Consider the following 27,063-nt stretch of genomic DNA (forward strand, 5'->3'; position numbering starts at 1 on the left):
CGAGGGTGATTCTGCTTTTGGTTTTCGTAGTTTTCAGCTCTCTTTGGAGGGAAACTGTATTCGAGAGTCCAAAATTTTTTGTAGTCTCTCGGTCCATCCTTTTTGGAGACTTTTTCGGATCCCGGCTCACTGCGATTATTGTTCGGCAAATTCGTTGGCGAAGTCTTGTACGATTCTTCTTCCTCTTCCTCGGAAGCGGCCGGATATTCTTCGCCGCGGAGTTTCTCGGAAGCTGCTTTGAAATGGCCAATGACGTCGGGAGTGAAATATTTCGCCAAGAAATCGGATTCCCCGTCAAAATTATGGGGCGTGTCGTGCTCGTGGTCCAAAATTGGCTGGAAAAAGTCTTTGTCGTCGAAGTGAAAATCGTCCAGTTTGGGAGCCACCAGTTTTTCGTATTGCTCGGAAAACATTTCGGGCGACGATTCCGGAAGGTCTTCACCGATGAATTCACTCGCGCTTTCGTCATCGCGGCTTTTCCCATTTGTGAATAATTCATCATAGTCATTGTACCGATCAACTCCACCTTCGATTTTGTCGGCTCCGTCGTCCCTTTCATCGGAATTCTGTGGACTTGAAGATTTTTGTAAAAGTTTCGATTCTCTCTCGGTCTCTTCGTCGTCGTACTCCGACGAAATTTCATCGTTTCTCGATCGATCGTTATCCCCAGTTTCTTTGGTTTCCCCGGACCCCGAATCCGAGTTTCCGGTCCGACCGGATCGCCCGTCCTTGGACCCGTCCCTCTCACTTTTATCTCCGTTTCTCGAACTTTCCGGGTTCCCTGGCGGATGACGCAGCGTTTCGGGAGCTTCCGGTCCATCAGGGTCAACGACATCGACGTCGCCGTCATCATTGACATTGGCAGTCGGCTCGCCACGGTGTTTCTCAACCGTCGAATATTTCTCTTTGGCGAGCACCAGTCGATCGTGCTCGTCCAAACTCTCCTCACGTTGGTCCGTGTAATCCGGCACGTCGACGTAAGGTATGATGTCAGGATTGTACGGTTTTATGTCCTTCGGATATCCCAAAGCCGACAAATCTTTTCCGGCTTCTCCCGTCTCATTTTTCTTTCTCGATTCTTCCTGATGATCTCGAAGATTCACGTAGCCCGATTGTTTTGCAGCGAACAAAGAATTTTTCGACGACTTTTTCGTCCCGCCGGCGTCCCCGAGCGCGCTTAATTTTCTACTCTTAGAGTCGATTTTCGGGAGATCGATTACCTGCTTTCCAGCCGGAGGACTCGGAGGCCTCGAGTACTTCGAGTGGGGCGGAATGACGTTCAGATCGTCGACTTCACTGGCTGCAGTCGTGTCGTTGCATTCTTTCAATACCGGAGTATACAGGGGTTTGGGATTCCCATCGCGGCGTTTGTCGCTCGCCCGAGCCCTTCGATCTCTCGATGTCGCGTCGACCGCCGTCGATCGACGGTGACGCCGGGAAGTTCGTGATTCTTCGATTTTTTCGGCGTTATTTTTCCTGCTGAAAATACTTTTCTGCAGATTCCCTCTCCTGCGTTTCGACTCCTTCGATCTCGTACGAGTTTTCGATGAATTTTTCTTATTCGGTGGAGCTCTCGCGTCGATAAGAGATCCTGCATAACGTTTCGATCGTCTTCGAATGTGCTCCACTATCGTTGTTATTTTTATGACGTCACGATCATCCTGGCGCGGTCGCAAATAATTTACCAATTTACGTAAAACAAATGTCTCCTCGGATGGTCTTTTTTTATCATATTTTCTCGTGTTTCTTTTCAAATGGTGAATTCTATCGATCATCGTTGTTGGAGCTCTGAAAAAATCGTACGGTTTCCCACCTTTCGATACCCGGATCCAGTCTACGCGGCTTTTCTCCGCACGCACCAACGGCAAGGGGAGAATTTTTTTGAGGGTCGTCCTCTGCAATGGAAATTTCGGCCTCAATGAAAACACAGAAAGTTCATCGAGAGCTCCAAATTCGAGGGGTACAAAAGGTGTTCCGGAAAACATGCTTTAGAGGCAATCTTCCGAAATAGCTTTCAAACGTCCCGACTCGATTTTTATCCTTTCTTTTGAACCAACGTGTGGAGCTCTCGTGGAATGATCACAGCGACCCAATCGAATCAAACCGGTTCATAAATTCCGTAATGCCATTTTCACGTCAACGAAAGTTTCTTGTTTCTCCCAACTCAAGAATCGTTACACTCATTTCCGTAAAAAATTTCGGCACTAAAAAATCTTCAAAATTCCGAAAAAATTCAAAAACATTCCGATTTGTTTCGTCTCACATCGCGAGTGACCATAATTCGTTGCAATTCGTAATAAAAATACATCTGAAATAATTCTGATACCTCTGAGTCAGCTACGAGTGCGAAATCAATGGTGTACGTCGAGAGCCAATAAAACGAAATACCTTACAGTGCTGTTGGATACTTGTGGGTATATGGGCTTAGCGATAAATCACTGCGGGAGTGTATCTGCAGTGCTTGAGACACATGAAGACGACGAAGATCGAGAAGAAGATAGGTGAATATTTGATTCATGGCACTCTTGCGAAAGAGACTTTATTTCTATGAGAATATTATTATGTACAGGAGCATGAGTATAAAAAAGATAAAACTACGCTTATTTACGTTGAAAATGGGAATTGGAAGAGCCCATAAGAAAATACGACGAGAGGGAGCGATGAGACATTTTCGTTTTATGGATAATTTACTAAAAAGTAACGAACAAAATTCTTCTGCACGAAAGAAACATCGTCTCAACGCTTTTGTGCAAAAGGAATTTTTCCTCTTCCCACTCCTCGTGTGTGTGTATTTACATAAAATATCATTTAAGGATAATACTTTTATTAGGTAAGTTAATCACGATGTAGAGAATCGAAAGAAGAATTCTCAAGAGTTCGTTTCAACACTGAAGATCCCACAAATCTTTTTTTTTTTTTGCGAAAATTTAAGCATATAGGATCTACAAAAGTGTATAAAAAAGTACGTCGATGAATATCGCGAGTCGAGCCTCCCAAAATTTTCTCTCGATCCAGCCACATCATGGAGTAACACGTTTGTGAAATAAACTCGTTGATTTTCTTATTCGTTAATAAGTAGTGGCTAAGTCTAGTGAGTCGTGTAGTGTTGATGTGTGTCAAGTGTTCGGCTGTCAAGCAGACTGTGGGCATAGCAACTGCAACAATTTCCTACTCGTCCCCGAGCCCGAGAAACTTTTTAATCTTGTGAATATTCTCGTGGAAGATACGATATGCACGCTCGACTTTACCCTCCGATGGTTTATCAGAGACTTTCACTGGTCTTCCGGCTAGCAAATGCTCGTCCGTCAGTTTCTACGGTACAAGACGATAGATTTGGAAAATTTTACTTGCGATTTAAGTAGTGAAGAAAATGAAGATTTTTATTGATGGCAATCGACGAACCGACGGTTGTTAACGAATTTCGTGTTAAAAATTCAGTTCCACGACACTGAGAGACGATCGTTAGACACGGTACACGAGCAATGAGAGTGACGCGTTGCTGAAAATGTCTTAAACGTTAGTGAGAGAGCAACGTTTTCGAAAAATCAAAATCGTTAGTTGCTACAAGATTTTATTTTGATTTTTTTTGTTTTTCAGAAGCGGAGTATTCAACAGGTATTTAGTGTCGTGACACTTTGTGTTTTTACGTGTATTACGCGAGTACAATGCATTATAAAACTAAGCTGAAGAGGGCAAAATTCGAAGGGGAATCGTTCGAAATAATTTCTCAGTTATTCAAAAATACTCGAAGTTATTTTTTGATTATTTAAATTCCTCTTAATAAAGGTGATTCCATCGAGGGATCCGAATGTCGGAGAGAATATTTTTTGGATTTTGCTTCGAGACGTTAATTCACAATTGTTCCAGCACGAAATAACGTTCGGTCATTCTTATTCCGAACAATGCCCATTCGCGATTTGAAATTCATACGTGAGCTCACGATGAATTTTTCTCATGCACGAAAGTCGAATGTACGGATAATAGTTGTTTTTTTAATGACATTCAATTAGTTTGATATTTACGACTACACCTGCGCCTTTGTTTTAACAAATACTGTTCCTCGATCAATATTTCCGCACAGCAGATCCACGTGAATTCACTTTAAGGGGTCTACCCTAATTAGACGGGCTAAAAAAAACTATTTTCACGAATTGTTTTCACTGGTATGAATTATAAATATGAATATAAAAAGTGTTAGGCCTAAAAAATACACTCTTAAAGTACACAACAAGTTTTTTTTATTTTTATTTTACTCAGTTTTCATATAGAAAAATGGGGAAGAAGACAGGTTCGAAAAAAGATGGGTGTGCGCCGTTGATAAAATCTTTGGAATGGATAATCGGAAAAAAAAGTAGTTTTTGATTCAATAGGTAAATGACTGTAGCGCAGGTCATACGATTTTTTATTTCTTCAAAAATGACAAAATGGCGTCCATTTTTCCAAAAACTTCGAAAAAGCACGTTTTTTCATCGTTTTTTGCAAAAAAAAAAAAATATTTCCACTCAAAATTTCAAAATTCGTATGATATACGCTAAAGCTACAGTCACAAAAAACGTGTGGTAAAATTTTCACAATGATCGGTTGAATAGTTTCGAGATTTTATCAACGAGTCGTCCAAAAACGTGATTTTGAGAAAAACGCGTTTAAACAAGGGAAAGTTAACCGCACTGTACGGCGCCTATTAGCGTGCTCAGATAGCCGAGTAAACGACGCTCAAAAGTACACTTGGACTGCTCAAATATTTATAAAATTTAAGTACGATACTTTTAAATATGTACACTTTCGAAAAATGCAATAAAACAAATCAATTGTTTGAAAATTCTAATTTGGGCAGACCCCTTAATGGTTGACACATCATATTCAACTATACTTAACAGTGTATTTCTTCGAATGTGAATCCTCAACGAGGTTGAAAATGAGCCAAACCTTCCATTGAACATAAAACGTTTCTTACAAACGATAATGAAGTTCAACCACACATTGAACAATGTATGATAAATTTCATTCGAGTCAAAATTCAATAGTAAAAAACTGCTAAAACCGAAAAAAGTTTGAAGAACGCGCGAAGCGGAAGATCTTAACTGAAAAAATTGGCTCCATTTTCAAACTCCTCGTTAAGGGTCTAAGGTTAATAACTCTGGTTGCCAAAAAGCATGGACGGATTGTGAGACTTGCATGCGTGCGACGACGAGAACAATATTCCACTCTACGCTGTGTGCTACGGTGGTAATGCTGCTTAAAAATACTCCCCCGTTTCTCTTGAATTGCTACTCCAATTTCGAATTATTTGACGAAGAGTTACAATGCTTCGCTACGTTTTTTCTCAACTTTTCATCAATCTCCGTAACATCTCTCGCGTTAATTACGGTGACGCACAATAACGTTACAGACTTATTTTCCCAATTGCCCGTACTGTTCGGCAATGTTACTCACGTATTGAGCCGCGTGACTCGCCGCTGGATACTCGGCCCATTTGCTGAAATCGATGCCCGGCAACACTCCGCTTCGACAAGGAACTCGTGGATTTCTGTGAACATTTAAAAAAAGTTCATCTTTGTTTAATATTTTTCAAATTTTTTCAGCATTTTTTCAAAACTTCATTTCCGCTTCTCGCGATTACGGTTTCCGTGTTTTTTTTTTTAACAGAAATGAAAAATTTTCTCATTCGTCGATCACGCTCGTCGACTCCATGAAAAGGGAGGACACGAATAGGAAAAATTCGCGACGAACTTACATCTCGTGATCGGGAAGAACCATCGGATAAAGCTGTATCGTGTCGATGAGGTCGGTGTTGTCGCAAATGAGCCTCGCGAGTCTGGCTTTCCGGATTTCGTTAAGTTGTTCTGCAAACGAGAACGTTTGATTGGAAAGATCGTTGGAATAAATGAGTTTTTTAGCGACGTTGTCGAACTGGAACTCGTTTCGATAAGACATTTGCAAGTGTGAGCTTTGACCTCGAACATTTGTGATCAAATAGCTCGGTATAAAATGAGAAAGTTTCTTACCGAGAGTGAAGGACGATGGCTGATTCGGTAGTTCGTACCAGAATCTGTCACCGCGACGTGAATAACTAAACTGCGTTGCTATTACGCAGGCGAACGTTGGCCCGAGCATGCTGCCCGGTAACGGCCTTTCCGAAACTCCGCCCGACCACAAATCCACGTCGGAAGGATGCCTGACGAAGAACATCGAAGATTGTAAACGTTTTTTTGTTAATTTAAAAATTTTTTCGGTTTTAGACTCAACATTGATCGAGGATCGATGGGCAATTGGCGAAGGGATCGAATGAATCGACAACTTACTGGAATATCGAGCTGTAACGTCGGATCGTCTCGTTCGGCATTGTGTCGAAAAGTTCTTCAAACGTATCGGCTCCAGGCAAGCCACAGAATTTTCTAAAACCCAAATTGAGTCAGTAATGGAGTTCGTTCGATGTAGTTTGTTTGAAAAATTGTGAGAAAACTGGCGATTGAAGACAAACCGGAACTCCATGTAACTCGGTATGCCGAACTCTCGTCCACGCTGCATGTTGAAGGACACCAAATCCATGCCGAATCTTGCGCCGACTTTTTTGAACAAGTGATTCGTGACTTCTTGGGTTATCGAGTCGTCCATAGCTTGGGCAACTTGGTTCATCAGGCCCATGAAATATTCGTCGAGAACTCCGGCTCGGTAGAGATCGTAAGGCCTTCTTATGAGGTCGGACAATCTTTTGGATGCTGATTAATCATTGGATTAGAAAAATTGAATTCTAAGCGAGTTCGTACGATTCGACAATATTGTAAAAAGTTTCGTTGAATCATCGTGGCGAACGAATTTCATTTCGTTCGCCATGTAATAGGATTCGATGGTCGAACAAAAATTTAGTCGAGTCAGCAATTAATTTCTTTCCCTCGCTCATGCTCCAAGCGTTAAATTCGTGAAGTTCAACGTTCCAAAACTGTATGAGTGTTATAAATTTTACCAATAAATTTGTGCGCTTTGCTCCACCGTTCAACTGCAGTTGGAAGAAGCGAATGACCGAATCTGAATGCGGCAGCGGAAAAAGCGTCGATCACTCCAGGATTCACAGTGGAATCGTATCCGTCCCAGTAATTCTAGTTCCGGATAAATTTCACACACAAAATAAGTGTGATGATTTTGTGTAAATTGTGAATAAACATTTTTGCGTACAGGAGTATCCAAAATATTCGATCATTTCTCATAATTCTTACGTGCTTCTCGAGAAGAAGACCAAACTTCTCCATGACGTCTTTGCCCAGTAAGATGGGAAGGAATTCGTTGTAAGTGACGTGTTGAATTTCAGCGATTACTATGCGTCTCGCTTCCTGGAAGACCGTCTCGTCGTCCCAATGGGGATTCACTTGGGACAGTGACTTGGCCACTCTGTTGTGTTCACGTGCTAGGAGGGTGTGCATGCAGGTGAGCACGAGTTGTTCGTTGACACGAATTTCGCCTGAAATTCAAAAGTTTATGAGAATCAATGAAATTTTCCCCAAGCGGAGTGTCGAATCGCATTTTTCCTGGAGTTTACGTCATTCAATTTTTCATTGTCGTTACAATTCGAACCGATCCGTCCAACGAAAAGAATCGAACCTCGAGGCTTGAGCCAGCTGAAGATTAAGTTCGACCGAGCGTCTTCAGAATTTTTTCATTTTATTTTTACTCTCGTTTTGCATGGATCGCTGAATTGTTTGAATTTTATGGTCTCACGGCGTGAAAGGACAAACATTGAAGACTTTTGTTAGTTACGCTGACTTTCATCCCTGGTGAGAGAGCAGTTCACCTTGATATCGGTACGAACGTTATGAACGTAGGCTCCTAATGAATCTATCAAGCATTCGCGACGTGCAAATTTTCTGTGGCCTTCGGAAGAAATTGGAATGGATTCTGAATTCTATGGTTACGTGAAGTCTTCGGGACAATTACATTCGCTAGAAAACCGGATGACTGCGCAGAGCTCATACGAGGAAAATGGTGATTGGCTAATGGAAGTGTCGAACTGCTTCATAGTTGTGGTACTCGAACGTTCAGTTTCAAGAATCCCTTCGATTTTTCCGAGTCCATTCATCCGTGAGTGATTTGTAGAATACGTTTCTTTCGCAGGTGATGCAAACAACGTTGAAAATTGCAATGGAACCAAATTCATTCATTTCGAACCAGAATTCGACTGTTTTTTCTCTGGCACTTTGAAAAAGTCCTATTTTAAAAAACTGTTGACTGCGAAAAAATCCCCATATTCCACTAAATCCATATGTGATTGGACAAAAACTTGGTGGATTGAAAATTCGTTCGAATATTCGCGATAAAATTGACTGAAAAGCAGTCGTTCCAATTGGTTTATTTCAATGGTCATTTTTTGCCTTCACTCGAGATAGCCTGCACCAAAACTCGTCTCAATTTTCACAAATTATTTTTTTTATCTCCCAAATACTTGCCCCTATCAACCATCAACCAAAGCACTCGTGCTTTGGTTGAGCGACGAAAGATTTGTTTGCATCCGAGGAATTTTTTTCCAGTGATAGAGCAATCCTTGTTCTTTATGCCTCTTTAATCATTATGATAATAAATAGTCCGAACAAGGGTAGAGGAATTAGTGTACCAGTTGGCTCGGTGGGTCTCCTAGTAAGAGTGAATTGCGAAACGGACACTATCGGAGTACCTAAATAATGGTTTGCCTGCGCGTGACTGCGTTAATGCATTTGCACAGCGTGCGGTGGGCCTCGAGGCGAAGTAGACGCGGCTGCAACGAGTCGGAGCGTCGATCGTTGCATCGTTCACATCTCGAGTGTACTGCGCGAATCAGAAGAGGATAAATAGGACAGTGAATTGCACTGGTTATCAGCTAATTGTGCTTTTATGAAAATGGCGGATCGATTGGAGCTGGAATGAAAGGAAACAATGGAATATCCGTGCATGAATCTCTCGATGGAACCGTCACGATCGGAGGTTCGCCACGGCGAGTGCGCCAATTAGGTCAGTGCAGCTCCGAAGAACTCACTAAAAAAAGTACCACACGCGCGTTTACATTTAGGAACGATTATTCGATCTAATATCCGACGATTCAAAGAACGCGATATTCGAGTCTCTCTCGCTGCTCGCTTCACATCGCGATCTCGTTCGTGGAGTATGCATTTTTTCACCCGTATAAGGTCCGCGTGTATACGTAGCGAAGTGAGTGTCCAAAAGCGTGGCACGGTCGCGTGTGATTAGAAAGTTGGCTGCTTGGAATATCTCTCGGTACATGGACGAGATTTTATTCGATCTTGTGCGGAGAGGCGCTAAAATTCGTCTCCTGAAACTAAAAACTGAGGAATTCCAGCTGAATTATACGCCGAAAGGACGCGCCTGATGGGACTTTACGTAATCTGGAAAAGTTCATGCGTTCGATTCGTACGAGCAAATCTTGCGAGGGATGAAAAAAAAATTGGCGAATTTTATCTCGCTGGAAAGTTGCGTCGATAATCTCGAATATCTTATCGATTCACAGGGTGTCGAGACCGTGAACGCAACAGACGCAAACTGAACTGTCGCACGAACGAGTGAGACCCAGAAAAAAGTATCGATTTTGTAACAACGCTCGAACTGTCGATAATTATTATCCGATAATTATTATCTCTGTCGTCTGTTAAATCATTGTTGGCTAAGAACGACGGTCCAAGACTCGTTTCAATCCTCTATTGCCATTCTCGCAGGAATTAGCAACTGGAACGTTTGTCATTCTGTAATGGTGGCAATAAGAAAAACTTAAAACCGTTCATTAGAGTTTAATGAGATTTCGGATCGATTATGAAAGTTGTTACGCTTACGGAGCGGACACCCGATGTGCATTAACTCCAGTCCCGTAAAACGGTTCGAGCGCTTGATTGCTTGAAATATTATCACAGTCGTTGAGGCAGTAAACTTGCACCTTTGTAGTTGCCGGAGTCGTTTGCATGAACCGGGAACACTTCGCACAGCTCATTCACTCACTTTCTTCGAATGTTGTGTATGAATATTTATATTTGAATGGCACCGCGTGATGGTTATTTCGTCGGCGATGTATCGTCGTACATTGCGCCGGTGTTTGAATTATGACCGTCGCCGTTACGCTCGTGAAAAATGTATTTGCACGTTAAAATCGTACGAAAGGTGAGCACACTTCGATAATTTGTCAGCGACAAACGCGCGGGAATACTGTTAATGAAAAAGGCTCGTACCAGCTTCGAAGCAGTACATCGAACGGTTCGGTCGGGTGCAGCCCTCGTCAGGGATGTCGAGCTTCAAGGGGAGAAGATCCTTCAGACCGTACTCGGAGAAGACTGGATTCATTCGCAGCAAACCGCCGTACCCGGTTCGAAGTTTCCTGCAAAAAATCATCGACATTCGCGTTAAATGCTGCTCACGCTCGTTGGCTGAAATTTGCATCCGGAATCGAAATCGTTATCTCCCGACGTGCCAACAGTTGGAGGAAAAATCTCATCGCACTCAGAGTTTCGTAGCGCCTCGTAAATTTGTCACGAAATAAAGGCCGATTGAGGGGAAATAATTCAACGGAAATTCTCGTTTACGATCGATGTGCCAGGATCGCGGATGGCTCAGTCACGTGGAGGGATTATCTCCGGAGAAGCGTTGAGCAACGCGCGATCGATGCTATTGGAAAAACGGAGCACGTAATTCGACGTACTTGCATCGAGAGTGGAAGCTTCGCGTGTGTGTTTTCTGTCTTTTTATTTACTCAGGAGGCACTGAAATGCATGAACGCAAACTCGAGCAAAGTATCCCGAGTCATACACCGTGATTTATTGTCGGTGGTCTGCGCTGACGTAACTCCGCTCCGAGACCAGTTGAATCTTTGAAATTTCGCGGGAGACACACAGTCGGGATAATTGCGTCGAGATTTAACGATTTCCAACGCGTGACGTCACCGCGCGGCTGTGCTATTCATTTTCATACTTGAGAGGTCTCGGACCTAATTATTAGAGACAATATCGATAAACATCGAGCTCAACAGGAGGCAAAACACACTCGCGATACTTCAGTGTGCTCTTGAGTGATTGTTCCGAACTTTAGCGCCACGCGAAACTCGCGGGTGGCTCGCACTAACGAGCAAACATTGCGAAACACGCGCGTATCCACGCTTCTATTCAACTCCATCTACGGACACCCCGGTGCTCGGATCGATCTCGATCGGTCGTTAAAGTCAAGAATAAACTTGTTTATGATCTCCGTTCCCCAAATCGATGATAAATCAACTACGAACGCTCGCATAATTGAATCCAAAAATCGCCATTTCCCTCTCGAATTCTGGCGAATAATTCTCGCACGAAAGTTGCCAAAATTTTCCAAATTCCTTAAAGCGAAATTTGGGGACGAAATTTTGCTGAAACTTCAGACCTTCGTTCTGGACAAAAACGAATTTCCTTCAGGGAACAACCTTTCAAGTATTAAGGTAACTCCTGTAATGCATGCTATAGTCAAATGAGTGCTAAATTTTCAAAACGCTTTTAGACCAAATTTGACCTACCGATTAAACTTATTATTATGCATTCAAGCATATTTTATTAACGTGAAAAAATATGAAAAATTATATAGTTTTGCAAAACCATCAACTGATGAGTGCAAATTTCTACGATGACACATTTTCACAGGTATTTTTCAAAGAATCATCTGTATTTTTTAACCGACTTTATTACACCAAGTCTCATTTTGTTCCTCGGCTGATCTTCTACGAATTCACCACGCAGATTTTTCTTTAAATTCATTCCTTCAGAAATTATAAATGAAAAAGTTTTTTCATTTAGTGGACAATTAACTGCAACAGTGAAACGATCAAGTTCAAGAAACAACTATACATGGTGGATTCGTAGAGGACCGGTTAGAAAACAAAATGAGACTTGTTGCAATAAGATGGATGAAAAAACGCGGACATTTCTTTGAAAAGTACCAGTGAAAATGTGTCATCGTGGAAATCTGCATTTTTCATATTTTTACATGTTAATAAGATATGCTGTAATGCACATCCACTAAAAATACATTTAATCGGTACTTTAAACTTGGTATAAAAGCGTTTTGAAAATTCAGCACTCGCATTTGATTAGCATATGCAGTACAGTAGTTACCTAAAAACAATTCTTTTTTCTACTGAACCGAAATGTCAGTGAAACGAATAAAAATTTTGTTGCTGGGCTGAAATAATTTTGATGAATACCTTCAACATTTCGTCTCTAGCGAAACATCAATTTTTGTGAAACCCTGTCAATGTTTACCTGGCAAACGTCTCAGAGACGCCGTAGACCGTATTTCCATCAAGAACTCCGGTCAGTAGGTTGAATGGTACACGCGAGCCGAGACGACAGCCGGGTCTCGCGGCCGGAAAAGCCCTCACGAAATCCATGCATTTAACGCCGAAAAGTCTGTAGAAATAATCGTCCTCGGGAATGAGGATTTCGTTGCAGTACGGATTTTTTCGATGGGGCGGTCGTCCGCAGCATTCTTCAGGATCGTTTCGGTTCATTGGATCTAACGATGCGAAAAAATAAAAGTTTTTTATACTTTATGCGAAACGATCGATCATTGTGGACACGAACGAAATGTGTCTCCAAAAAAAACCAACGAATATTTGCACCCGGAACGAACTGTACCCAGAGGCGTTCCTGTGAGCGTGTAATCGTGATCCATGAATTGACCCCATGCGATCACCATAACGGTCCCGGCGTGATCGTGAAAACCTTCGTCGGGATGCATGGTCCTCGAGACGACGCGGGCGAGTGGCAAATCGTTTCCGGTGACGGATATTCTGGGCGCTGAGAGACCATCGGGGAAGGCTGGGTTGAGCAACCTGCACGAATGAAATTGCGGTTCAAAGACGCGGCGAGCTTCCCTCATTCTTTTTCGCGTCCGTGTCGATTCGAGCTCAATTCTCAAACTTGCAATTACAAATAAAAATGGTAATCTCGCTTTGGGTCGAGGCGACAAGCAATTTTGAGGATTCGCGTGACTCCGAGGCCTTTGAGGCGAAAAAGGATTGCTCAACAGCGAGTTTTTCGTTTGCAGCCCGATCAGGGCGAGATGAAACCGAGAGTATTTGTAAACCGGTAATTTTTATTGCTCCACGTGAGGAAAGAGGGCAGTAGAGAGCCCCGGAGTACACGCCCTTACACCGAAAATTGCTCCCACGTGTTCCTTTCCGCAGCGAGCCGTTGCACGCGTGCCGAGATCTGGGTCATCGGCGAAAGTATTAAACGTCTCTCACCGTTTCGAGGTACAAGAGCGGAGCAGAGCGAGGGAGAGAAAATAGTCGCTGTGCGAGAGAATCGCGGCCGATTTCGCGGGAGGAACTATCCTGCGAGCTCTCGCGTATGCCGCTCGGTCATGAATATTCATTATTCTCGTACGAGCAATGTCTCAACTTCGTTTATTTATCCTTCGGAGGTACAAGAGTCTTTCAATTAGGAGCAAAACACTTTCGTGCTGTGAGCAAATTCGCGAGACGATTAGCCTCGTGGTGCTCAATTTTTTCCATCTCGTACTTCAGATATTTCGCGAAGTATGCATTTACAGAATCAAACGTTTTCCTGTACGCTTTTTCTCGCAGTGAGAGCGATTTTTATGCTTTTCCCTATAATCACTTGAGGGAAAAAGTGAATTGGAAAATCCGCGATTTTTCACCGTTCGTGCAGCTCCGCGTTTCTTATCGTGATTATCCCATTTTTTCGAGTATAAATACACGTTAGCAGAGGGAAAAAAAAATCTTCAAAGAAATGTGATAAGTTTTCGCTTAGAGAGAGATCAAAATAAGGTCGATGGTTCTCCTTGTTGCTCGGAGATAATGCTACATCAGCGGATCACCATGAAATTATATCTTTCGAGGCCCCATTAAAATACACGTCCACCCCGATGCATTCGATCACGGAAAAAATTTACACACAATCACTCCGTGAGTGCAGGCGATTCGTCGGAAAAAAATCCATGAGAAAGACTGGTGGCTGCTCAACGATCACAGAACCAGCGAATTTCAGCTTTACCGCGGTTGCTGCCATTCTTCACGAGAAATACTTCAAATGTAAACACGCGAATGAAACGTTATTAATCTGCTTTTATGCACTCGACAGGAAAATCTCACGCGTATGAAAGAAAAACTCAGTCTAGTCGCTTTATCGGAATAACGGTCGATCTCTGCGTCATTCGATCATCGAAGGTCGCGATCAATGAAGTGAAAAATGTTGAGATATTCTAGGCTCGTTTCTCCACCAATTTTCTTAATTTCGAAACGTCTCGTTTCGCCTCGAACGTTCTTCCCATCAATGTTCCTTCTTCCCTTCCCGATCGTCACTAATTTACATAAAAATTCAACCAATCATCGTTCTTTTCATTCCGTTTAACATCGATTTTACTATTTTCAGTAAATTCCATCCCCGCGGACTTCAGAATCGCCCTGAATACTGACTCATCGTAAAGTTGTCAACTGTCAAAGCAATCAGCCTCCTTAATCGACATTGGACGAGATTTATCCCATCCGTTAATTTTACACTTGAGATTCCTTTTGCAAATGCTAGCTGAGTGAACTTTCATCAATTATAAAACGGGTTCGTCGGTGATTATATCTTCTCGGGAGAGAGTCCTTGGCGATCTCAATTCGAAGGATAGCAGCACAATTAGCCCGAGGTGTTAAAACTTCACGTCTCTAATCGTGTCGTGATATCGTCATTATTCGTATAGTTTATTCCCGAGTTCGCGAGTGAGCGATCCTAACGGTATATTTATAAAGCGGACTTGTTTGAATAAAATGTATGGCGAGTGAGAGCAATTCTCGTTTCTCAGCTCCGAACGATCGTCAGGAAATGATGGAAAGTTTCTGACGTGGGTGCGCGATAAAACAATGTTGTCGATTCAAAAAATTGAAAAGAAAAGGAAGCAAAAGAAATTAGACGGAAAATATTGAACCGGCGTCATTGAATCGATGATCTCGATCACTGAATGGAAGAAGCAGAAACAGAAACTTGCCTCGTAAACGGTGATAATGTCGCTCCCCAAGTGGGATTCTCCAGATTGGTGCAGAGGCCGTCATAACGACGGTACTTTCCAGGACGACATTCCACGTCGCTGAGAAACGCAGGGCAGACCTCCCGAATGAGGGTCTTGGACGTATCGATGAGTGGTAAACTATTCTGGATTTCTTCATACGTCAATCCATAACTGAATCGAAAGATTGATTTCGCTCACAAATTGTGTAAAATAAAAATTTTCCTCAACAATTATTTTTCAATATTACAATCAGAAGCAAATTTGTTTTCAACGCTTCTGCACTGTTCTCTCGGAGTAGAAATACTCACGTTTGCGCGAGGCTCGTCGAAATGTCCAGAAGCAGTTCACCGACTGTGGCCAAGTCCTCCGGTCTCCATGCGTCATTGTGCGGCTGAGCGACGTCTTGACAAAATAGGGAAAAAGGGTTACTCAATTGCCACTAAAAGCAACGATTCTCCAATCTAAACACTCGCACACACGAGTCAAACAAAATGATCAAGAGAGACTCAAAAATTCTGATAAATTGATAACCCGGGTTCAAACGACCCAGCGAATCTTTAACGAATGAAAAAAAGCTTGAATGACTTACTGACTCGTTTTCGCGCCTCGATGTAAGCGCGATTGACAGCATCGTAAGTGATACAAGTGTGCGAGCCGGCAGACGGTGTACTGCGAAAGAGAAAAGAGGAAAAAGTGCTAATAATCAGGTTGAAAATGAAGAAAAACCCGATCCATAAACTCGTCCGTATTAAGGAGACTTCGGGAGGAGAGTTTGTTCGCGTTGTATAATCGTGCGAAGAGATTTGTCCGATTATCGACAGTTTAGGTTGATTTTATTGGGTTTTATAGGGTACGAAAATCATAGTTACACAAATTGAGTAGTGCAACCGCGAATATAATTACAGCTCATATGTAAAAGGGGCGTAGTTCTCGAGGAGCGAGAAAAATCAAGAGCTGCGGACCGGCGGAGCTCTTGCCCGAGACAATAATATCCCTAGCGAAATGTCGGACTGATACGAGCAACTTTCACGGACTCTCGCCGAGGTAGGCCAAGACTAAGTGTAAAATTATACGCGAAGCTGGAGTGTAATATGTAACACGCGGATATTGCATCGCCACTCAGTAATTTGAATCGATCCCGTATTTCTCTTTCGATCTCGCGTGAACTAAAATCTCTCGTTGGAGCGGCGAATATCCGTGTCCGTCGTATCCGGTATCCAGGTCAGGATACCTTAACCGAGAATTCGCGGTAACGTCAGAGAATAGTGCTTGTCTCAATCAGTGCTCAAGCTTTCGACGAAATTTTCTTTCGTTCTTCGACGATGGAAAAAATTGGTGGAAAACACAATGCGAATGATCGATGGACGGAAGCGCTGGTAAAATTGATCGATTGCGCTTAACCGATGGATGCGGATTGAGGTTAAAAAATTACAGAGGTCCGTGCGTCGACGTCCGAATGCGAGAGAATCTCGACTTCGTTACAACGCGCAAAACGCCAAGTCACGAGACCCGCTTCGTCTAAAAAGGTGCTAGAAAGTCATCTCGGGACTCGTCCACAATTGGTTTGGGTTTCGATTACGAAAAAGCAGCAACGAATCATCGAAAGTCGTCGACTTTGATCATCGGTGCGTTTTCCATCTCGTAACCGCGGTCAACTTTTTCAGGACTCGTGGCAACGCTCGTTCTTCGAAGATCTTTCGCTCTGTGTGAAATCTCGTAGCGCGAAGGAGTGCGTGAAAACATGGAAATCTACGATTCGGAGAGCTGGTCAGTCACAACAATCGTGATGTCGAGGCGAATTTTACACCTGACTCGGCTCCAGCTCGTTGAGCTCGTTGCAGGTACGATGAATTCGAGTATAAATACAGGTGCGAGCGTAATGACTGGAGGCTGATGAAGACAGCAGGTTGAAAAATGCCTCGAGGCAGCGAGAGGAGCGAGTCGGGAGGCTGGAAGACCGCAATCTCGTTCATAAACTCTCTTCATTATATTCTCCTCTGGATCTCGCGGATCATGCTCTGTGATTTTGAACAACCGACATTTATTAAGCGTCGGTTCACTCGATCTTTGGCAGAGCAGACGATTTTGATCTCGCCGCGCGGCCAAGATATGTGTCAGGCTTTTAAAAACCGTTTTGTTTTTCTTTCTCAATCACTTGCGTAACTGCGCCAAACAATTGACCTCATAAGTATATCCTCATAGCCGGATGAGCGTGGCATTGGGCGAGCATTTTCCATTATTTCAATATATTCTTTCTCCGCGCGCACGATAACGAGACTCTAACGGTCCTCGAGGCACGAGCGATTTTCTCGTTGAATTGCGTAATCGAGTAACGAATTTTGGAGCCGAGTGATTAATGGCGCGAAAGCTCCATTCGCCGGGCGAATGTTTTCGCTTTTTTCATCACCTCGCACAAAAACGTTGACGTCGAACCCACAATAAATGAGGTGAAATGAATTACGCGTTCCACAAAATATTCTGCGGCCAATTAATTCGATGATTAATCAAAAGTGTTCAACAGCGCGAAGCATCGTGACAGGGAATTTGCACGGGCGATTGGCGATTGGACCGGTGGACTCGCTCCATCGGCGTAACATCCCAGCCCAGATCGGCCGATCGATAAATCCACATCCGGACTGTAATAAGCCGCTCTCCCGTTTCGGACAAGGGTCAAACAGTCTGTTATGATTGTTACGAGATTCGAATCTCCGCGGTAGGGCGAGGGGAGGCTGCTGGTCAGCGACGAAAAAGCGAGAGTAAAAATGAAAGTTCGGGCATCTCATGGTCGCCGCGAACTAAATATTTTAGCCAACTATACCGAGACTCGAAATTCGTCTAAAAAAGTGAACAGCGAGAAAAAAACCGGTTGCGGGTCCGTCTGGTTCGACATCCTCGATCTCTGCGCCGAACCTCAAACCAAAACAACTCCAAGCATATCCACCATAATGATTATTGATCGTTATTTTCCGCGCTGATATTCCATCATCCTCGTGCAGAGTTTCTTCAGGACTTTCGAGTCGAACTTGCGCTAGGTGTTTGTGCAAATCATGCTGATTTCTCTCGACAATTGTCGCTTGTTATTTTTTCAATAAAAAATGGACGATCGGCCAGTGTCCACTGCCTCGATCTCGTCCGACGTCGTCGACGACGACGCTTTCACCGACAAACCGTGACAACGGAGAGCTCGCAGGGCTTCGATCGGGTTCGCATTATTCCAACAAGAGCTCCGATCGGCTGTCATTATATCCTCGCCCCAGGCACGCCCGAGCATTCATTTTTCCTCCCTCTTCCCTGCCGCTCTGGAACCACGTGCCGCTATCAGCGAGGGACTAATTAATTCGACGGGGACGTCGCCCCGGGCTCAAAACGCGCCCTGACGGAGAAACACGTCGATCGCTGTACGCACTGCGCACTCGAAGCTACGCCGGGCTGTGATCGACGAGTTTCGCACGCTCGCAAATAGTTTTCATCCAAAATATGCCTCATTGTATACGTCGAGGTGTTAACTAAAGAAAAATAAGGTAACCCGCGTCAATTAACTTGTTAAATTCCCCCGCGATTACACTCTTTTCTCCAACAGCCCATATATCGACGACTCACGCTCTCCGGCCTTTATATTTACCGTCACCAAATCATTTTATATATACAATTACGCAGCCACATATTATACGGTAGCTCCCTCTGGGCTACGCTTTTCCTTCCTAATATCCACCTCTGACGGCTAAACGACGATAACTTTCCACATCGAGAGACTGGAATTATATCGATATAAAAATCCGAGCGAACCTACCGAAAGTCTTTTTCTCGAGAAATAATCGTATCTAGTTTGAAAGAGACCCTGCGAGTCCTCGTTACACCAACTTTCTCGTAACGAGACACGTTTTCCTTCGTACAGTTTCGTCCACGAATTTCTCGTCATTCTCGTCCTTCGCATCAGCATTCGGAAAACTCGTTGTAACGCCATTTTACGAAATTTATTGAGAATAATTGTCCTGTGCAATTGGGCTTCCGCATCCACGACTCGAGAGCAAACAAAATGTCACAGGGGACCAATCGGAATCGCAGAAAAGCGATGGCAACGAAGCACTGATTCAAGCCTCACAACTCTACTCAGCAAAAAGCGAGACGAATTTGTTTGAGAAGAAGAACAGAAACGTTTGAATCGTAGAACCTTAAAAAAAACACGAGGAAACGACAAAAGTTTTTGCTTGCCACTAATAGATTCGTTTCGTTTATCAAAAGCAGAGTGCAAAAATGACAAACAACGTAGGAAATCGTTCCGATACGAATTTTTCAATTCCAAATGCTCCATTTATCTCAAGCACGGACATAAAATACTCGGAGTATTGAATAATCGTTAGAGGCACTTTGGACGAGAGGGAATATATGCAGCACGTATTATTAGTGGCGCAGAACACGGTCCGCCGAGCTTATCAGCCTGTTAGTCAGACTCTCGTCGTTTTCTCGCGAAATACAATATTCAGAATGTTGAGAACATTCGCGGATAACGTAGCGCGCGGGGAACACGTGTAAGCGCAGTGGAACCGTGCCTCGGAGCAGCCCCCGCGATTGCGTCACGCGGATTCAGAGCCGATGCAACCGGTGTCCCGATTTGTAATCGCTCTCGCTCTCTTTCTCGCGGCTTCTCTGGGTCAATCCACTGCCGGTTTCCTAGTCGTTACAGTCCTTAACAGGCGAGGAGTCGGCGCCATCGAAAATACTCGAGTTTCGCTATTTCGCCATTTTTCACACCCTCCTACGCATTTTCATGCGTTCTCTGACTATTTTCGATCGACGTGACGTCATTCCAATCCCCCACGTTGAAAATCTCACCGAAGGAACAGTTTCGAAACCATTTTTCCAAGCTCCCCGTCGTGTTTTCTCTTCACTCGTTTTAAATCAACAATTTTCCCTCATTTGCTCCCCAAATCGATGGAGCCGATGAACGAGCGAAAAGAGCTTGTAAAATACTCGAAATCCCACTTCCAACTCTGCCGCTGTACTTACACACTTCCGCGCAGCAAGTTGTAAGTGTAATCGTAAGCGCTGCTTCTCCCCGGGCCTTCGAGAGCCAGAGCACACTCTTCGGTGGTCGCATAATTCTCGAGGTTTTCGAACTGCAGAGCCCGGCAGACGAGACCCTGCTCATTTCCGCTCCACCCGATCGCCAACAGCAGCAGGACCAACCGAGTCCTATTCACAGCGAAACTGAAACAGCGCAAAAATCAAATTTATTATCTCGTCCCGGGCGGAGTTAGATAGAATCACGGATCTCCGGGATTGAGATCGCCCTTACGTTTCATTGTGCAAGATAAAATCTATTATTCAGTCCCTGCCGCTCGATTCGAACACACACGAACAATGTTCTACATCACGAGCACCGCCGCAACCGTAAAGTGTTTCGTACCGAACCGCATTACAATGGAGATAACGCTCGATGCTGATTTTTTTCTTCTTTCGTTCGGTGGACTACTCGACATCCAGAGAATGTCTGGAGTGATATGGCGAAAACTAACTCCGATTAATATCCATGTTTTACGAACCGATCTCAACAGATAACTCAAACACGGAGAGAAAATTTCACTAAAAACTACTATGGTGCCAAAGTATTTATTAATTCTTACGAACATATGAACGATGAAAATTGATGAGTGATGTCAAAATAAATACATCGGTACACATGTATACCGGTATATTATCGTACAATCGCGAATGAAATTCTGTTATTTACCATAGTAAATTTCTAAACACTTTGGCGTATGATCGATGCTTGTGTTCGAGCTCCTCAAATTTTACTGTGTTCAACTGTAAATTTCAATTGTGAAAACAGTACCAAGTATAGCAAAACGGCATAATAATTCTACTTGACAGTTCATCATCGAGTCAACATAAATTTTACAACGTTTCCTTGGCGAACTATGTTAGGAAAAAACAGCACAGTTTAAACCTTTGTCGCAGCAAAATACGCAATTTAAAAATTTTCATTCAGAATTTACTTGGAAATTTCAATATTTTTGGTAAAAACCTTCAAAATGGGCGCGATATACACGGAGAGAAGAAGATAGTACTGGTTACCAAGCCGGATAGTACTCAGTGCTATCCGAACAAAAATAAAATTTCAGATTCTACCCAATGCTATGCGGATAGTACTGGCTACTATTCAGATACAACTCCGTACTATCTCAGATGTTACTCAGTGACATCCAAGATTATACAGCGTCAGATGGCACTGAGTACCATCCAGATAGTCACCAGTAATATGCCACATAGTATACGCTTCTATGTGACGATGTTACAGAGTCGTATCGTGTTGACTAATTTCATACGCTTGCGCAGTTCATATGCGTAAGTTTACGTGTTGTAACTTACGTGCAAATACTATATGCGCATGCGTATGAAATTAGCCAACAAGATACGACACTGTAACATCTTCACATAGAAGCGTATACTATGTGGCATATTACTGGTTACTATCTGGATGGTACTCAGTGCCATCTGACGCTGTATAATCTTGGATATCACTGAGTAACATCTGAGATAGTACGGAGTAGTATCTGAATAGTAGCCAGTACTATCCGCATAGCATTGGGTAGAATCTGAAATTTTATTTTTTTTCGGATAGCACTGAGTACTATCTGGCTTAGTAACCAATACTATCTTCTTCTCTCCGTGTAGAACCCTGAAAACATATGGCAGCATAATAATTCTTACTATTTTTTTCTCTCCGTGAATACGTAATTATTCTCGATCTATTATGTCTCACATTTTCCAATACTTTATGGAGGCGTCAAGACTGAACGAGAGCTCATTCGATTCCCTTAACGATTCTGTCTCATCGAGCTTGAACGACGCTTTGTTTAAGTCAATGCGATCAAACATTTGTTGATCGAGAACGGAATTTTGGTGAGCTATCGAAAGACGTCGGACCTTTTCGACCAAATGATTTCGTCGACTCTGAAACACAACTTCGTTGAAGCCATTTAAGTGTTGTCGCAAGTCGAATGTTTTGATAAAATTGAGTTTTCCAACCGTTTGGAAATGAAGAAAGTCGTTTTGTTTAATGGATCGCTGCCAGTTTAAACGGAAATTCCACGCTTATCGGCCCCTTGAATACCCGAGAGTTGCCGACTACTTGGAGTGGATCGGTGCTAATTGAGTTATCAGCACGCCGCGATGTGATTCATTTGGAGAGATTTTTTAATCTCCGGCCCAAGAAAGTCTCGGTTTAAAATCTTTTGAAAGCGTATATTTAGCGTGAGTCATCGGATACTTTAACGCGGCTGGTACGTGTGCGTATAAATCAAGTGTGAATTATACGTAAGCATTATGCAAGCGTCATAATATCGAACAGTTTACTTCAACTCACTAATAAAGTGGTTTGCCTTGTGCCTTAGCCCCGCGAGATCGCAATTTAGAATGTTTGAGTTCACAATTCCCTGGCTGCTCTCGAAATGTCTTTAATTCAATAGGGCGCTAACTCCATTTTTCACTCCAAGACGTTTTAACTACTTTTATCTCGCTTGGGAATTACTTCAACGACAATGAATCGCGGCGTAGCGAACTTGTTACTTTACGCTCCGCTCAGCAGTGACTGGATGAGAGAAAAAAAAAAATACTTTTTTCTCGTTTTTATTGATCATCAACGTTCATGAGGTCTATTAAATTAATGTCGTTTGATCTCGACGCCGAGGCTCCTTGACCGTCAATCGTCAACGATCAAGTTCATTGAATTTCCGAGAGACGATTTCACGTGTATCCGGAAGATTAGAAAACAGGAAGCTCTCAGGGTCGTAACGTTCTTGGAATGAAGCGATTTTATGGTGGAATTTTCCAAAATAATGTTATCAAAATAATGTGATTTAATGGATTGCTATAAGTGTGAGGAGGAAATTCGGAATTCATGCTCACGATTTCTACTCGATTTCACGATTGTCCGATGTTTCCGTGTCGAATAATTCAACGACGAATCGCAGCGACGAAAAAAAAGTCAGTTTTTGTACAATCCCGGAAAACGGTTCTTGCTCCGGTCGATGCTGAGCTCGCATCGTTGCTTTTGGAAAGTATGCGGGAGTCGCCTCGTCATACGGCTACAAAAACGTGCCGGTGCTTGTGAAAGACGTGACAAAGAAAGAATCGAGTATGAGAAGAAAAACGATCGCAGTTGTGGGGATCGGGGACTCGTTGGAATGCGATCGAAGAATACGGAGTTTGATAAACAATTACCAGGAAACTTCTGGCCGTTACTTCCGATCGAAAAAGCATCGAAAAGATCGAAAACGAACGCTGCATCGACTGCATTCTGCTCACCGAAGAGGCGCAGTCTCAGGAACTAAGTGCCCAACGAAAAACGTCCACTTGATCCCGCGGTCAAGCAGTTTTGCGGTTGCGAGCTAATGCATGGGGGAATCAATGGTTCTGTGATTTTGTTCCAACCGGTGAAAGTTTCAAGCCTCGTAGAGTGTTCGTATGGTTACGGAGACAGTAAGGAACATGGCAATCGATAACCGATCGAGTTCGATGATCTCATTTCGACACATTTTACAGAATGAGACAAAAAATGAGTTGGCTTCACTTCGGGGATCCGTGACAGAACAGCTGTTCTGAGCTGGTTTTAAAGAGAACAGTTTTCGTGATTTTGTAAAATGTACGCTGAGATGCTCGCATGTGGAACTCGAACTTTGTCTGGAGAAAGGAAGAAAAAGAATTGACAAGCTGTCAACGAGACACGCAAATTCTCTGTTTTCCCCCTTTTTTCTTACGAGCGATAAAATGTGATGAAAAAAAACGGTTTAACACGCATGCACCTACATACGTTTCATTTATTCTCTCGTCGTACGTGAACGACTGGACTCCATTATACTTTCACCCATTACGAACCGTTTTTATTTCCGTGGCATGTTTGCCTCGTGGCGTGCCACAAAACGGGAAAAAAAGTCACGAAAATCCTCTCAGTTTGTTCGTTCCGCGAGATTTTCAAATCGTTATTTCGCTCAAGACACCACGCACTTTTATTTTTCTGCAGAGAAATGAGTTGAGTTACGGGACGCGGATGAGCTTGCTCGTCTCGAACTTTTAAATGACTTATCATTTCTTATTTTCAAGTCTAAATAGCTTGACTTCGAATAAGGACTTTGAATTGATGGGAAACATGAACCGGCTCTTGAGAGCAATTAATAAGAATTCGTGTGTCAGTTTCAGCGCTAACGTGGCACTGTTTTTCTGGCGGATTTCGTCCGGCGAAGTGCTCACATCTCTGTGGAATGTCGGAGAACCATAATCGAGGATTTTATTGCCAGGTGAAATGGCCCCAACAATCGACTTAACGACGTAGGGCTCGGTGAGCTCATTGTGTAACGCTCGTCCGTGGAAGCTCGAGCGTGTGTCCGTCGAGGATTTCGTTAGCCGATCGAGTCACGAGTCGTCATTGCAATCGCATTACAGCCCGAAATGCTGGCTCGTTCAGAAGTGCCTCAAGTAGCGGGATTCGTGTCAAAAAAAATGGGAACCAAACCCTCGCGGTGGACGACTTTTTCGTTGAAGACTCCGGAGATTAATCGCGCTCAGTTTTCAAGCCCATTCACGAAATTTGCGTTCTTTTAAACCCCGACGATAATGTCAGAGCGCGTGCCCCATTCAAAGTCCTCGAGATGAACGAAGCTTCGATTCATCGCTGTTGGCACACCGATAAATAACACCCACTGAAGAAAGGAACGGGAAACTGAGAGAATCACAGAGTTTCCAGCCCTGATCGCATCATTTTTTTCTCATCACCTACAATCTCTTGTTCGGAACAAGTTCTCACGATAATAGAGAGAAGAGGCGTGAGGAAAAGCGAGTTACGATGACCGACACGACCACACGTATCGTTCTATTCATATATTATGCTCTTACGTAATTTCTCTAGAATAATTCCAAGTCGAACGCAACGGAGTTAGAGAAGTGCGTGTATTGTGCTTTCCAGTGTATCTGTGCCGAGTTGGAAAGTCATTTATAAACAGACCAGCAACGTGAATAATTCTACTAATCGAGTAACAAGCTTGCAATTATCTATTCAGTGGGAGGATGCTCGTACTTTTGTACTCCGAAGCGAATGATCGCAACGGCTCGTCGGACCGTTACATTCGAACGTGACGTCCGAGGCTCTTTCTTGAACGCTTTTTCGGGATTTAATAAAAATGAATGGCGAAAACGATTTTGAGAGATTCGCTGAAGCGAGAAAAGCCGACGAGATTAGCGTTTTTGTGACCGTTTTCTGAGACCATCCTGCGCTCAGGAGCGCCCCAAAATTCATAAATCCTCACGATCAACATGTCGTTATGCAACTTTCGTGAGCTACCGTAACTTTCAAATGCTGCGCGCTCTCCGAGGGGAAAGATGCACGCGTCTCTGTTTCTAGATCGCACCTCTCTCTCTCTCTCGTGCTATTTATGTTTTATGATGCGCGGAACGATGAGCCGCGAGATAAGATCCTCGATAGAGAGACCAAATTAAAACGAAACTCTATATCATACTTTCACGTGATCCTTTCACCTTCCCCGGCGAAATCTCACCGGATGGGGCGTCTCAGAGTCCTGACAGATTCGTGAAAAGTTCATTTGTTATGAGAAACGAGAAATGTTTTTCCAGCTCATGGAGCTATCGCGTCGTCCAAAAATTCAAGCGGTTTCTGCGATTCGATACTTTCCCAGAAATTCTCAAATCGGATTGGAATTTCATGAGAAATGCCGGCACGCATATTCATTATGACTAAAAATAATTAACGCTCTGCTTTTATTTACGTTTATCCTTCATTTCCTGCTGGCATTCGAGTGGCGAAAAAACGGCGAGCGTTCAAACCTGCTCACGCAGCTTTTCCCTGACCCAACGCAACTCGCTCGTTCCGTGCTCGATCTCATGCACATTTATCCAATATAAACAGAGATCGATAACTCTAAATGTCCATTCAAATGGCGTAATCGAGCGAGATCGCCTCTGAGGTGAATATTCATTATTGTTATTCATTGGAAAACCTATAATAACGTTCAGACTTTCATTTTCTGTGGAGCGTTCAATTTGCTGAAGGATTTTCCAATGTTTTGCAGTAAACATATTTTCAGTGAAATTGCTAAATTTTTCGGAAATACGAAACGTTGATTTAGAAGCCGCGGAATCGAGAAAACAGAGCAACCGGGACTCACCTGCGGCCCATTTTGTCGCCGGAAACTCCAAAATCTTCAAAGGCTGAAGTCGCGACGCGTTTTCGCCAAAAAACGAAGGCGCTGCGTGGGCTCTATCATGAGCAGACGAAATTGGAGCACAAAACACACGCGATCACTGCAAGAATCGAGTACAAAAGAAAAAAATGAAGCAGAAAAAATAAGGAGCTTTTTCGCCCGTCGAAAAACGCGAGGGATGAACGAACCAGTGAAACAACTCGACAATAGTCAGCCGCGTGTCTACAAAACAGTCTCGAATGTAAGGTCACGAATCCAGCGGCTCCCGCAGCTGCTGGTCGTTGGTAGCTCGATGGTTATTCGACGACTCTTGCTTCTCGAGTTCTCGCTCGACCGTTTGATCCAGACACTCTCCCTGCTCTTTCTCTTCCTCTCTCGCTCACTCTCTTATTTTAATCCCTAACTCGCGACTGGCCCAGATTTCTCGCTCTCCTCCTGTCCCTTTTTCCTCTCACTTCTCTTCCTCACACTCCGTGCTCACTTTCCTCCGAGCTCGAGGATTTCTTATCATTAACTCCCAACCGAAACACTACCAAGGTCCCGAACACGCGTGCTCTCATTCCGCCACCTCAACTGTCCCGAACTGTAGAATTTTTATTACTGGGGTGACTACTCCCGAACTTTACAAATTCTCAAAATAATGGGACTTTCGAGAGCGGGGAAGGAGATCTGATGGCTGCAAAAAGTGAGAGTACGTTCTTGGTACATTTTGTGCATGAATTTCTCACGTACGTTTAGTCTCTTGCGTCTCTCTTCGAATTCAAGGATTCCAACACTTTTTTCACCTTTTTTTCGTACTTGAGGAAAACAGAATTTTATTTGTACGACGAGGCATGAAGCTTTC

At 43.4% G+C, this 27,063-nt stretch overlaps 1 protein-coding gene across 2 annotated transcripts; it reads right to left on the minus strand.

The window, feature by feature from the left end:
* Positions 1-2,508: 2,508 nt before the first annotated feature.
* cysu (Curly Su) lies at positions 2,509-26,538 on the minus strand. Of its 2 annotated transcripts, XM_043413055.1 has the most exons (17): positions 26,408-26,538; positions 26,184-26,319; positions 20,014-20,214; positions 15,596-15,675; positions 15,315-15,408; positions 14,986-15,177; positions 12,624-12,820; positions 12,249-12,501; positions 10,200-10,345; positions 7,215-7,456; positions 6,965-7,097; positions 6,482-6,719; positions 6,303-6,395; positions 6,006-6,175; positions 5,735-5,843; positions 5,434-5,527; positions 2,509-3,312 (listed from the first exon to the last, which is right to left on the minus strand). In XM_043413055.1, exons 2-17 carry the CDS (start codon positions 26,192-26,194, stop codon positions 3,169-3,171), a joined length of 2,397 nt encoding a protein of 798 aa, XP_043268990.1. In that variant the 5' UTR covers positions 26,195-26,319; positions 26,408-26,538; the 3' UTR covers positions 2,509-3,168. The 2 variants fall into 2 exon arrangements, with proteins under 2 accessions (XP_043268990.1, XP_043268989.1); XM_043413054.1 differs by having other exon boundaries at positions 26,184-26,538.
* Positions 26,539-27,063: the final 525 nt, after the last annotated feature.

Source organism: Venturia canescens, chromosome 2 (assembly GCF_019457755.1).
Source record: "Venturia canescens isolate UGA chromosome 2, ASM1945775v1, whole genome shotgun sequence".
NCBI classification, from domain to species: Eukaryota; Metazoa; Arthropoda; class Insecta; order Hymenoptera; family Ichneumonidae; genus Venturia; species Venturia canescens.